Source organism: Nicotiana attenuata, unplaced genomic scaffold, assembly GCF_001879085.1.
Source record: "Nicotiana attenuata strain UT unplaced genomic scaffold, NIATTr2, whole genome shotgun sequence".
NCBI lineage: Eukaryota > Viridiplantae > Streptophyta > Magnoliopsida > Solanales > Solanaceae > Nicotiana > Nicotiana attenuata.
Genome location: NW_017671966.1, coordinates 9,670 through 22,972, shown reverse-complemented (window position 1 = coordinate 22,972; position 13,303 = coordinate 9,670). Strand labels below are relative to the sequence as shown.

General features: G+C 42.1%; 1 protein-coding gene across 1 annotated transcript; it reads left to right on the top strand.

The window, feature by feature from the left end:
• Positions 1-5,093: 5,093 nt before the first annotated feature.
• On the top strand, positions 5,094-5,879 carry LOC109211095. Its single transcript, XM_019374596.1, has one exon. The coding sequence runs from the start codon at positions 5,094-5,096 to the stop codon at positions 5,877-5,879; it is 786 nt and encodes a 261-aa protein (XP_019230141.1).
• Positions 5,880-13,303: the final 7,424 nt, after the last annotated feature.

The following is a 13,303-nucleotide window of genomic DNA, read 5'->3' as shown; positions in this document are numbered from 1 at the left end:
TAAGCAAATATCCAACTCCCTTTCTAGCTCCCTGTGAAAATTGACCCCGATACCACTATTGGGTAAAAGTATTAGCGCCCACTCTTCCTAAGGTTGAGTCCGCTGCACGATAATCAACTTTTGACCCTGAAACCGACCCTGATGGCCTGGGTAACCACCATGAAAAGTCTAGAGCGGGGGTGCACTGATAGGAGCTGGTGGTGCACTGTAGGCTAGCTGATCGGAATACTGCATATGAGAGCCACGACCACCTAAAGCACCGTGAGAAGCCTGAAGTGCTGAATGAAACGGCCTGGGAGGATGGCCTCCAACAAAAGAATCCTTGCCTCCAAATGAGGCACCACTAAACCTACCAGAATGACGAGGCCTCTTGTCAGACCCCTGACACCTCCCCTAAGCTAAATCCATCTCAACTCGCCTGGCCACATTGGCCGCATCCTGGAAAGAAATCTCGCTCCCTATCTCTTTAGCCATCTGTAGTCTGATAGGCTGAGCGAGTCCCTAAATAAACCTCCTCACCCTCTCTCTGTCGGTAGGAAGTATAAGAAGAGCATGACGGGCCAAATCAACAATCCTAGTCTCATACTGAGTGGCGGTCATAGAACCCTGCTGAAGATGCTCGAACCACCTGCGGTAGTCCTCTCTCTGAGTGAAAGGAAGGAACTTCTCAAGAAATAGCCGAGAGAACTGGTCCCAAGTCAAGGCAGGCGACCCAGCTGGTCTAGTCAACACAAAATCATTCCACCATCTCTTGGCGGACCCTATCATCTGGAATACAGTAAAGTCGACCCCATTGGTCTCCACTATCTCCATGTTCCGCAACACCTCATGGCAGCGGTCAAGATAATCCTGTGGGTCCTCAGAAGCTGCCCCACCGTAATGAACCGGAAAAAGCTTGGTGAACTTGTCCAACCTCAACAAAGCCTCAAAAGACATAGCTGATCCACCAGCAGCCTGAGCCGCAATAACCGGCTGAGCTACTCCCACTGGCTGAGCTGATGAAGTCTGAAACTGAGGAGCCATCTGCTCCGGAGTGTGGATAGCGGGAGTCTGGGCTCCTCCTGCAGCCTGAGAGACGGCTGGTAATACAGGAAATGTGCCAGTTTCAGCTACGCTCTCCATAAGGCCCACTAGACGGACCAAAGCATCCTGAAGTACCGGGGTAGCGATGAACCCCTCTGGAACCTGAGCTGGCCCGACCGGAACGGTCTGGGCCGGATCCTCATCATCAAACTCCACCTAAGGCTCCACTACTGGTGCTGTTGCTCGAGCTCTAGGCTGAGCTCTGCCCCCGCCTCGGCCTATAGCACGGGCTCGTCCTCGTCCTCTACCCCTCGTAGGAGCTGCCACTGGTGGCTCGGGCTGCTGATCAGCTGATGAAGCGGTACGTGTTCTCGCCATCTGCGAAAGAACAAGTGTAGAAAGTTCAATTAGCATTGAAGAAATCAAATCACACGACAGAGAAGAATAGAAGTGAAATTGTTCCTAAACTTTGTAGCCTCTGGGGATAAGCACAGACGTCTTTGTACCGATCCCTCAAACTCTACCTAGCTCGTTCGTGAATTGTAAAACCTAGGCAACCTAGTGCTCTGATACCAACTTGTCACGACCCGGATTTCCCACCGTCGGGACCGTGATGGCGCCTAACTTTTCAAAATGCTAGGCAAGCCAACAGAATAAGATTTAATAGCTAACCACTATCCAAAACAGTAAATAACAATAATTAAACCAAAACAAGGTAAGGAAGTACGGAAATTCATAATAATCCAAAAACTAACACACGACTACCCAAAATCTGGTGTGATAATCCACGAACTTCTAAGAGTCACTACAATTACTGGTTTTAAGAAAATACATCTGTTCTTGAATTAAAAAAAAATAGGAAGACTAGGACAAATGGAAGGGGACTCTAGGGTCTGCGAACGTCGGCAGATCTACCTTGGGTCTCCTGATAGACTGAAGGCAGCAACCCAACTCTGATCAACACGGTCCAGTACCGAGATCTGCACAGAAAGTGTAGAGTGCAGTATCAGTACAACCGACCCCATGTACTGGTAAGTGCCGAGCCTAACCTCGGCGAAGTAGTGACGAGTTTAGGACAAAACAATAACATGAACATGTGTAGTTAAATCATATACGAGAAAATAACAACAAATGGGAATTTAGCAGGTAATAACGGGAAGGGGGAAAACATGTTGAGGGGAATATTAAATCCTGAAAATGGTACAGTAAAGAAATACAGTAAATATCATGCTTTGCACTAACGAAAGTAATGACATAGCAAATAAGTGCACGGCGTCACCCTTCGTGCTTTTATTCTCGTCCTCACCATAAGAAACAATAGAAACGACACGACATCACCCTTCGTGCATTAACTCTCTCATAACATGGCACGGAATCACCCTTCCTGTATTATCACTCACAGAATACGGCACGACATCACCCTTCGTGCTTTAGCACCCTCCCTCACCCAAACAACAAAACAATAATAACCCGGCAAGGGAATTATAAATAACAAGCTTCGTTCCAATATTTAACTTCACAACATCAATCTCAACTTGAGTCAATACTCAACCAATATCTAATTCCAGGAAAACAGGTTAAGAATTGTTTAACATGAGGAATAACCAGTTAAAGCATGAACAGTACGAGTAAGGAATACAACAGTCACAAGAATAAGACTAACTCGCATGCTATGACTCGACAACAACGTATAGGTACTCGTCACCTCACCTATATGTCGTACTCAACAACCAAACACGTAGCAAATAAAATAACAATACCTAATCCCTTAAGCTAAGGTTAGCCACAACACTTACCTCGATTTCACGGCCGAACTCAAGCCTCAATCACCGGTTTTCCTCTAGTTTCCACCTCCGAATCACTCGTATCTAGTCATAATTAACTTAATAACATCAATTATTTCTAAATAAATCAATTCCAATACACAATTATAGGTTTCCTATCATTTTCCCCAAAAAGTCAAAAATCGACCCCGGGCCCGCTTGGTCAAAACTCGAGGTTCGGACCAAAACCCATTCACCTATTCACCCCCGAGCCCAAATATGTAATTAGTTTTGGAATCCGACCCCAGATCAAGGTCTAAATTCTCAAATTTGCAAAATTCTCAATTCTTCCTAAAATCCCTAATTTTACCATGAAAGAACAAGATTTAGGGCTAGAAATCTAATGGATGTTGATGAAAATTGAAAGAGATGAGTTAAAGAACACGAACCTATGATTTGGTGTTGAAATCCTTCTTCAAAAATTGCCCTAGGTTGAGTTCTAATGGAAGAGATATGAATTTTTTTGAAGAATCCCGTCTTAGGTTCTGTTTTAAAATCGCTGGACAGGTCTTCTTCGCATTCGCGAGAAGCCTGTCGCGTTCGCGAAGCTTTGGCCCTATTGGCCTTCGCGTTCGCGAGTAACACATCGCGTTCGCGAAGGCATATCCCCCCAGCCTTCACGTTCGCGATCCAAGCTTTGCGTTCGTGATGAGTTAACTTCCCCTCCCCCGGGTCCCATGCTTCGCGTTCGCGGTAGAAGGGTCGCGTTCGCGAAGGGTAAAGCCCCCGCTGCTCCGTGTTCGCAAAGAAGAAATTTCCCCCCGTCCCTCTTTACCTTTCGCGTTCGCGAGACTACCTACGCGAACGCGAAGAAGGGCATATCAGAACAACTGCTGCAGCAAAAATACCATATTTTCTAAGTCTAAAACATCCCGTAGCCTATTCGAAACTCTCCCGAGCCCACGAGGCTCCACACTAAACATGCACACAAGTCTTAAAACATCATACGGACTTGCTTTCGCGATCAAATCGACAAAATAACACCTAGAACTACGAATTTAGCACCAAATTGCATGGAATTTTCAAGAAAGTTCAAAAGTTCTATTTTCTCAACCAAGGGTCCAAATCACATCAAATCAGTCCCGTTTCCCACCAAATTTCACAGATAAGGTATAAATATCATAATGGACCTGTACCGGGCTCCGGAACCACAATACAGATCCGGTATCAACAAGATCAATTATTAACCAAATTCTCAAAACCTTTACAAAATCCAGTTTAACAATTTTCATCAAAAATTTATTTCTCGGGCTAGGGACCTCGGAATTCGATTCCGGGCATACGCTCAGGTCCCATATTTTACTACCTTCCGGGACCGTCAAAATACGGTTCCGGGTCCGTTTACTCAAAATGTTGACCAAAGTCATCTAAAATCAACTTTTAAAGGCAAAAATTATTGTTTTCTCAAATTTCCACATAAAGGTTTTCCGGAAACGCGCCCAGGCTGCGCATGCAAATCGAGAAGAAATAAAATGAGGTTTTTGAAGTCCTTGAAACCCCGAATTGGGTTCTAAAATACAAGATGACCTTTCGGGTCATCACAAGGAGATTGAATCGGTTTTGGTTAAAAAGTTTGGTATAACTCTTACAAAAAGGGCGCTAACATGGTGCTCTCTCTTACATGAAAATGCCATTGATTCTTTTGCTGAGCTTGCAGATTCATTTATAAAGGCACATTCGGGGGCTCAAAAAGTTGAAAAAGAGGATGGAAGATATCTTCAAAGTTAAACAAGGGAGTACAGAATTGCTCAGAGAATTTGTAGATAGAATCCAACGAGAGAGGATGTTGCTGTCGTGAGTACCTGATAACTGGTCGGCTATGGCGTTCGCGAGCAACTTGAACGAGAAAGTTCAAAAGCCACGAGGAGGTTGAAGGAAAGCTTGTGGGAATTTCTAGCAACAACTTGAAACGATGTGTACAATTGATACAGCACGAAGTTGCGGATAGAAGAAGATACGGTTGCACAACCGAGGGTTGACGAAAGATCAGGTTTGAGACGCTCGAAATCAGAGAGAAGGTATGGTAAAAATAGGTACGAGCCTTACATGGGACCCGCGGGGCGAGATTCTCGACCTAATCAAGAGAATGCACGATTTGATTCAAGGTCAAGGCAAAAAAAAGCGAGTTCTTGATCCAAGTTCAAAAAGGAGCGAGATGCCCGAAGCAATGATTCTGGTACTCAAGCGAGAAAAGGAGATTATAGCTTTAACATTAGCACCTTTGAATTGGTGGTTGTTCCACGAGGGATGGGAGATAAGGTGCGATGGCCGAAAGAGATGAGATCAGATACAAATAAAAGGAATCCAGATTTCTGGTGCGAGTTTCACAATGACCATGGCCATACAATAGTAGATTGCAGGCTTTTACAAGGGGAGGTTGAGCATTTACTAAAGCATGGATATCTTACTTATCTATTCAGCGAGAAAGGAAGACAGTCATACATGAAAAATAGGCAAGAACCTCCAAAGCCTCCATCACCAAAGAGGACAGTTAACGTCATAACCGGAGGATATGAAGTCAATGGAGTAACATACACAGCCATGAAAAAGACATCAAAAGTCACTGTCACTCATGGAAAGCGAGTTCGCCAAGTCTTAGATGGTGATAGTATAATGTTTGATGATGAAGATGCAGACGACTTGATTGATCCAGGTAGCTCAGTAAGCATCATTTTACTGAGGGTGGTAAGAGAAATGCAAGCTAATGACAAGGTTATACCAAAGGCACTGTCTTTTTCTGGATTTAATAATTCAAGCATTAATACGAAAGGAGAAATTGTATTGGCCACATTTGCAGAAGGAGCCATCAAAAATACAAAGTTCCAGGTAATAGACGCCGACATGGCCTATAATATAATCTTGGGAAGGCCATGGATTCATGATATGGATTTTGTCCCGTCCACGTTGCATCAAGTTATCAGATTCCCTTCACAATGGGGAATCCGACAAATCCGCGGAGATCAACAGGCTTCACGGAGCATTAATTTGGCGGTGATTGCAAACACAACAGCCAACAATGCAGATGCGAAATAACAATTAAAGGATTCAGTTGGGGACACCTCTATTCATACCTCAACTGAAAACGCACAAGGGCAGAGTGATGTCGATTCAAGACCTGATGTGATTCAAGAGCCAGAGAAAAACAAGAACACTAAAACAACCACGGAAGATCTCGAGGCTGTAATATTATTTGTCCACTGGCTAGATAGAAAAGTTTACGTCGGAGCAAATTTGAGCCCAGAAATGAAAGGTAAGTTAATTGAATTTTTACGTGCTAACACAGATTGCTTTGCTTGGTCGCATTTCAATATGACAGGTATAACACCAGATATCACGACCCAAAATCCATTAAAGGTCGTGATGGCGCCGGACACCGCTGTCAGGAGAGCCAACAATAATTAATTAATTTGGTTCTCATTTTAGTAATTTTGAAACCATAATTTCCTTCAATTATTAATAGTAAAAGATGGAATTTACAGAGAAAATAATAATGTTATAACAATTTCAATATTGAGCAACCCATAATCACCCCAAAACCCGTTGTCACGAGTGCTTGGGCATCAACTAGGATGATAAAATAAAGTAGAACATCTGTCCGGAAAACAAATTAGACAGGAAAATACATAAGTAACTCTGAAGGAGACTCTACTGGTTACGGATCGTAATATGGAAATGTAGCCCACCTAAGTCCCCCCAAATAACCACGCGTCTGCTCTCACAGGGCCACTAGACACATATGTACTTGCAAAAAATTGTGCAGCAAGTGTAGTATGAGTACGTAAATCAACGCGTACCCAGTAAGTCTCCAGTCTAACCTCGAAGAAGTAGTGACGAGGGATTGACCCCGACACTTACTATGGGCCAACAATAAACTACCATTATATTATTTAAGCATGGAATACATAACATGACTGAAAATTTAATAACCGAAAACAATCAACAGTTCTTTTACTAATGGAAATTTGCCAACTTCATCTTTCATCATTTAACAATTTATATCTCAAGCCAATAAAGCAAAGTCAATTAATATTAGTTCCAAGGTGCACAAATAATGCCGAGTTCGTACGGCCTGATCCAACATATCAATATAAAATGTGCACTGCCGAGGGCCGAACGACACGAACCATAGATGCATCTATTTAACTTGCCGAGGCAAACGGCCCGCTCCCATGAGAATAGTGGAAATTTACCCTGCTCGCGGAATATATTTGCGACGCGGTTGCACATAGATTTCTTAATTATTAATATCATAATATTCTTTAGTTCTTTTCAAAAGTACGAAATTCAAATGAAAACTTTCAAGTCCTAAAATCCTCAATTTCAACTCTTTTCAAGGCATTTAATAAGCATACTCGATCTCAATTCCTTTCAAGGCAAATAATAAACAAAATCAAATAACGGCATCAGCAAGGCATGGTGTAAACCTAGATCTACCCGGACATAGGCATAATTAGTAGCTATGTACGAACTCTCATCACCTCATGCGTACATAGCCCTCACAAATAGAAGCACATATTAATTCAGTTCACCTATGGGGTTAATTCCCTCTTACAAGGTTAGAAAAGAGACTTACCTCGCTCCGGAATTCCATAACCGGCTCCCGAGCCCTTCCAACAACTCAAACCGATGCCCAACGCTCCAAAACTAGTCAATAAATATGCAAATCCATAAATATATATTCTACTACTCATATAATAAATTCCAAACAATTTCCAACTCCGTTCGAAAAGTCGATAAAAATCACCATCGGGCCCACGTGCCCGGATTCCAAAAATTTTTGAAGATAAACTTTACCCATAGCATCACGAACTCAAATATATAATTTATTCTCACTTCCATGCCCAAATTCTTGATCAAAATCCAAAAATACCTATTTCTTGGTTTTCTATCAAAAATCCCAATTCTACTAATTTCCATATTTAAATCCTTATACAAACCATGTATTTAACTTATAATAAGTGGGAATCACTTACCTTTGAAGCTCTCTAAAATCGCCCCAACCAAGTGAAAAATTGAAGAAAATGGGCCAAGTCCCCGTTCTTAAAGAACCCTTTGCCCCCAGTTGCCCGCTTCCGCTTTTGCGCCTTTCTTCCGCATATGCGCCTTCACAAGTGCGGACATTCCCTTGCACCTGAGGTCCTACCCAGCTCGCCCAGCATCGCTTCTGCGACCCTCCTGGCCGCTTTTGCAGCTCAGCACCTGCGGCCAAAACCTCGAAGGTGCAGTTACACCAGATGACAGCAGCCCCAGCATTCCTCCAAGCCCAAACTCGATCCGTTTTCCATCCGGAAATCCACTCGAGGACCTCGAGACCTCAACCAATTACACCAACACATCCCAAAACACATTACGAACTTAGTCGAGCCTTCAAATCACATCAAACATCATTGAAATCACGAATCGCAACCCAATTCAAGCTTAATGAACTTGAGAACTTCAAACTTCTACATTCGATGCCGAAACCTATCAAATCACGTCCGATTGACCTCAACTTTTCACAAAAGTCACATTCGACATTGCGGACCTACTCCAACTTCCGGAATCGGATTCCAACCCCGATATCAAAAAGTCCACTCCCGGTCAAGCTTCTCAAAAAACTTCAAATTTCTAACTTTCGCCATTCGGACGCGCTCCCAATACTAGAATCACCATACAGCGCTATTCCGAGACTCGGAAATCCCAAGCGGACATCGATAACATTAAAATACGCTTCCACCCCAAATTTATAAAATCCTTCCAAATGCCAACTTTTCACAATATGTGCCGAAATGCTCCTGAGTCATCCAAAACCTTTTTCGGACATACTCCCAAGTCCAAAATCATCATACGAACCTGTTGGAAACTTCAACTCCCGATTCCGAGGCCGTTTACTCAAAAACTCAACCTTAGTCAATTCTTCCAACTTAAAGCTTCCGAAATGAGAATTTTCTTTCCACATCAACTCCGAGCTTCCCGAATTTAAATTCCAACCACGCGTACAAGTCATAATACCTGAAGTGAAGCCTCAAACCGCTGAACGACATGCTAGGGCTCAAAATGACCGGTCGGGTCGTTACATTCTCTCCCACTTAAACTTACGTTCATCCTCGAACGTGCTAAGAACTACTCTGGAGTTGTCTGAAATCATTATTCAACACCTCGTGCACCTACCTGTGCTACGACAACTCAGTTGAGCACATTAGCTCGAGCAAATCTGAAGATTCTCCCTTTTATTTAGTCAAATTAGCCTTAGAGCCAAATTCCAACATCCGGAATTCTCTGCCTGGCCTGTTTCCATCATACAAACACCGTATCAATCACTACACGATGCACCAATACATGATTGCATACCTTTGCTGAATCCACACCATGCACCGCATAATTCACATGACCATAATAACATTCTCTGATAACAATAGCCGCAATCCCGCGAATTCGATGCTCACAACACACCTTATGACACATATAGGTCCTGTTCCAACTCTTGTAATGCTGCCACATTGGAAGAGATGTGTAGAAAATCGTAACCAACTGCCGAGTCAACAAATCACTGAGTTCCTCCTCTTGACAAGAACCATTACCTCATTATGAACCAAATAACGGTATTTGCTCTTTAATATGCTTCATATAAATCTGATTGCACTAATCCTAGGTCCAATAATCTCGTCTCACCCAGTACAAGCTGCTCCGGAAATAAGCCACCTCAGACACTGCCAAAAGCCTCATATGATGCCACAATGTGCCAACAAGCTACAAACTCGAATGTGTTACCGAAGGAAAAATGAACCCTGGAAAGAACTACTCAACCCACGTAACTAATCAAACAACCGAAAGGATGCTATGAACCATCCACAGAACATGAGAAACAAAACACACAAGAGAAGATAAGGGGAACTGAAATCAATATCACACTATTGCGGCGTGCAACCCGATCCACACATGATACCGTTGCGGCGTGCAACCCGATCCAGATACCCGTGGCGGCGTGCCACCCGATCCAAACAATGTACCCGTGACGGCGTGCCACCCGATCCACACATAATAATCTATACGCAAGTACTTACCGAGCTAAAATGCTTATAACTTCGAAATACCCAAATATCAACCACAAGCACGCCAAGTGCGTAATACAAACCCTGGGGAGACAGATAGCGCCATACAGTACGAACCTCAAGCACAACTAAGGTGAAATAAATGACCTGCATCTCGAGAGCCATCCTGCTCATAGAACACCACAAATTACACGGGATCTAAATATGAGTGTGAATAATCAAACCGCCTCAGAACCCACATGGCACAATAGTATTACACAATATAGTCGACGACGAAATAACATCTAACGTCCGAATACTCCTCTATAAACAACGCTATGTTGAAATAAACACATCCGGCTTCATATAGAGCCCACATTCACATTTAGATCCATCCACAAACCTCAAGCCGATTCTGATTGTACCGCATTGGGCCAATAACTTTTCAGGGGTCCACAATAACCCTTTTTCCATGACACACAAGAACAACCGTCAATTCGGAACAAACATCCACAATTTGCAACCAAACTAATAGAGCGCCTTCCAGGCCTAAACTCTTACATTAGCGATAGTACCATTACCTCCATACTTGGTTTTAATCTTCAATCAATCAAGTGACTATATGTCACACTTATACCATCTTCTCGTAGGACACGCTCCCACGACCTTCCGCACCAGATAACAAGTCTACACATCCATACCACCGGTCATACTAATGCTGCAAAGCAAATCAGAAATTCGCAAATCAGTACACCAAGCCTCTTACACAGGACACCGATCTCAGGTGACGCTTAAGACAATTCCAACTTACTCTAACCATCTGAATCTTTTTCTGCTCATCCGAGCTTATGACATTCTTGTCAACACCGAACCGCAACCTTGATCCTCAACTTCCAATTCCCATGCTACCCACTGCACCTAACCATGCCAATACGCAAGAGTACAAGAATTCCATCATAACTCCTGAACCACTGAAATGGTACTCATTTCAGGAGAACCATTGCAACACGTGACTGAATTCCCATAATCGCAGAAAAATAAAAACCTCGAGTAGTGGTCTAAACCAACAAAATTCTTCTGGGATCCATCTACACATAACATGCCATAATACTCGAATGCCTCCAAATAAAATTGATTACGACGGCTGTCACGACCCTGTTGATACCCAATTTTTCCCTATATATTTTTCATACCCAAAATACTTCCAAAATAGCATATTTGTGCATATATAAGCACACCCATGAGTTTTGATATTTTTTGATGATTTTTAAACCAATTTTATTGCCTATTTTTATACCATAAAATCCAATAATTATTCCCAAAATTTGCCATTTTGGTGAGCGATTTATTTTATTCTCATATTTACATTAAAACATAGCTAACATGATTTTTGCATATTTTCACAAATTCATTTGGTATTTTTAAAACTAAATTGCATATAATTGCAATACTAGCCTCTTTAAAGATTCAATTGTAATTATATTTATAAAATTGACTCCAGTATTTTTAATTTGATAATTATGTATCATTAATCATTTTATCACATTTGATTTATTTCCAGAAATTATTTTTCTATTTTTTATAAATTAAAACAAGGAAAAGTGGCTATTTAAGAGTTAGCCCTTTGTATTTCAATTTTAGCCCGAAATTAACCTCAATCTTAACCCAAATCAGACCCAAAATTCCCTACCCAATTTCTTAATTAACCCGACCCACGACCCGTTTATCTTTACCCGCCCGGCTCCCTTTTGATCCAGGCCGTTGATCATTTTGATCAACGGCCACATTTCCTCCTTACCATTTCAATTCCCAAACGACCCTAACCCTATCCCCATTCTCCAAATCCGCCGCCTCTGGTTCCTCTCGTCTCTCTAGAACCCTCTCAACCTCCGAAACCCTAATATCCACCTACCTCCAGAATCCATGGCTAATCTAGCCATGGACAACCTCTACCCACCATCTCCTGTTCTCACACGCTTGCTCATTGAAGATTCGAGGCTAGACCTCGAAGGTCTTCATCCAGACCCTGGCCGGTTCGAGTTTCTTTGGCCGTTTCCGGCTTTGCTCCAGCGTATCTCAACCTCTCGAGCCTGGATTCGACCTTGCTAGCTCAGAACCATTCTCGAGACTTCCAAGCCTTCTCGTCCTTTTGGGTTCTCAGAAACCCTAGCCTAATCGAGGTTCCTTTTTCGCTTATTCGTCTAGATCTATGCTAGATCTATGTTGTGTGTGCCATTTTAGAGTTTTTCCCCAATTTTCCCTTTTCAAAACTGTTCGAATCCTATTTTTAGGGTTTTCTAAATGTTTCTGATTCTTTTACTTTTTTTATGTGTGTTCATGCTCGTTGTTTTATTCCTTGTTATGTTCAAGCCTGCTCTTGTGTTTCTTACTGGATCTTTTACGGAGATTCTTTTACCTCTTTTGTTCACATGTTAGCCTAGGTTATTGACTCGCTTTTGCTTATGTGTTTAAGCTCATGCTTTGATTTTGTTTCTGAGTTCTGTTGATCATGCTCTTGCCTACCTTCGTCTTAAAACTCGTAATTTCCTCTTACTTCTGTTTGTGCATATCTGCCTATCTCTGTGACTTTGAACGATTCCCTCACCTCCGACTCCATGTGAAACCCTAAGATTTGGGGGGTTTTCTTTCTTTGAAGTGAAAGACACTAGGGTTTCACTCTGAAACCCTAGGTTTACAGACTCATGACGAGTCTGTAATCGAACTTGTGAACTTATTTGCCTATGATTATGGAAAAAACTCTCATTGTTCTTCTTTGTTTTGAACTGCATGCTTATATATAAGCTTCCCTTTCAAAGTTTTATTTTCGAAATTCCTTTAATCAGGCTAAGAAATTCGTCACTAATTTCTCTTGATTGAACCTCTTTTACCTTACTGATGTTTTCCTTAAATAATTGATCCTGTATCTTCTGTGATTTTGTACCAACGTTTGAATTATTTACTTCCTTAATTATCTCAGTCTCTTTGTGATTTACAACTGGAGCCGAGATCCTTTGACTGATTTTTAAACTTATACCTTATTCTTACTACTGTGCCCTCTTTCCTTAAATATCCAATTGTGTATGTGACCTTATTTGTGCACCATATGGTCTCTTTACCTTAATTTAGCCTTAATAAACTGATTCTCTCTTCCTTCTTAGTCGTCTGAACTAGACCCTTAATTAAAGGAGTCTGTCTACCCTAATTGATACTAATTTGATTAGTTTCTATGTTTATACCTTTGTGCCTGCCTCACCTGTTTTCAAAACTATATAAAGGGCTCAGCCCTCCTCTTTTCAAAAGGGCAGTAACAACGAGTAAGTAACAATCAAGCAATAATAGGCAATCTACTTTCTACTCCCTTCTTCTCTCAAATACACAGACCAGTTCTGTGTACTTCTCCTCTTTGCTTTCTGAAATACCCTTTAAGCTCTCCTTGAATCTTCAAGT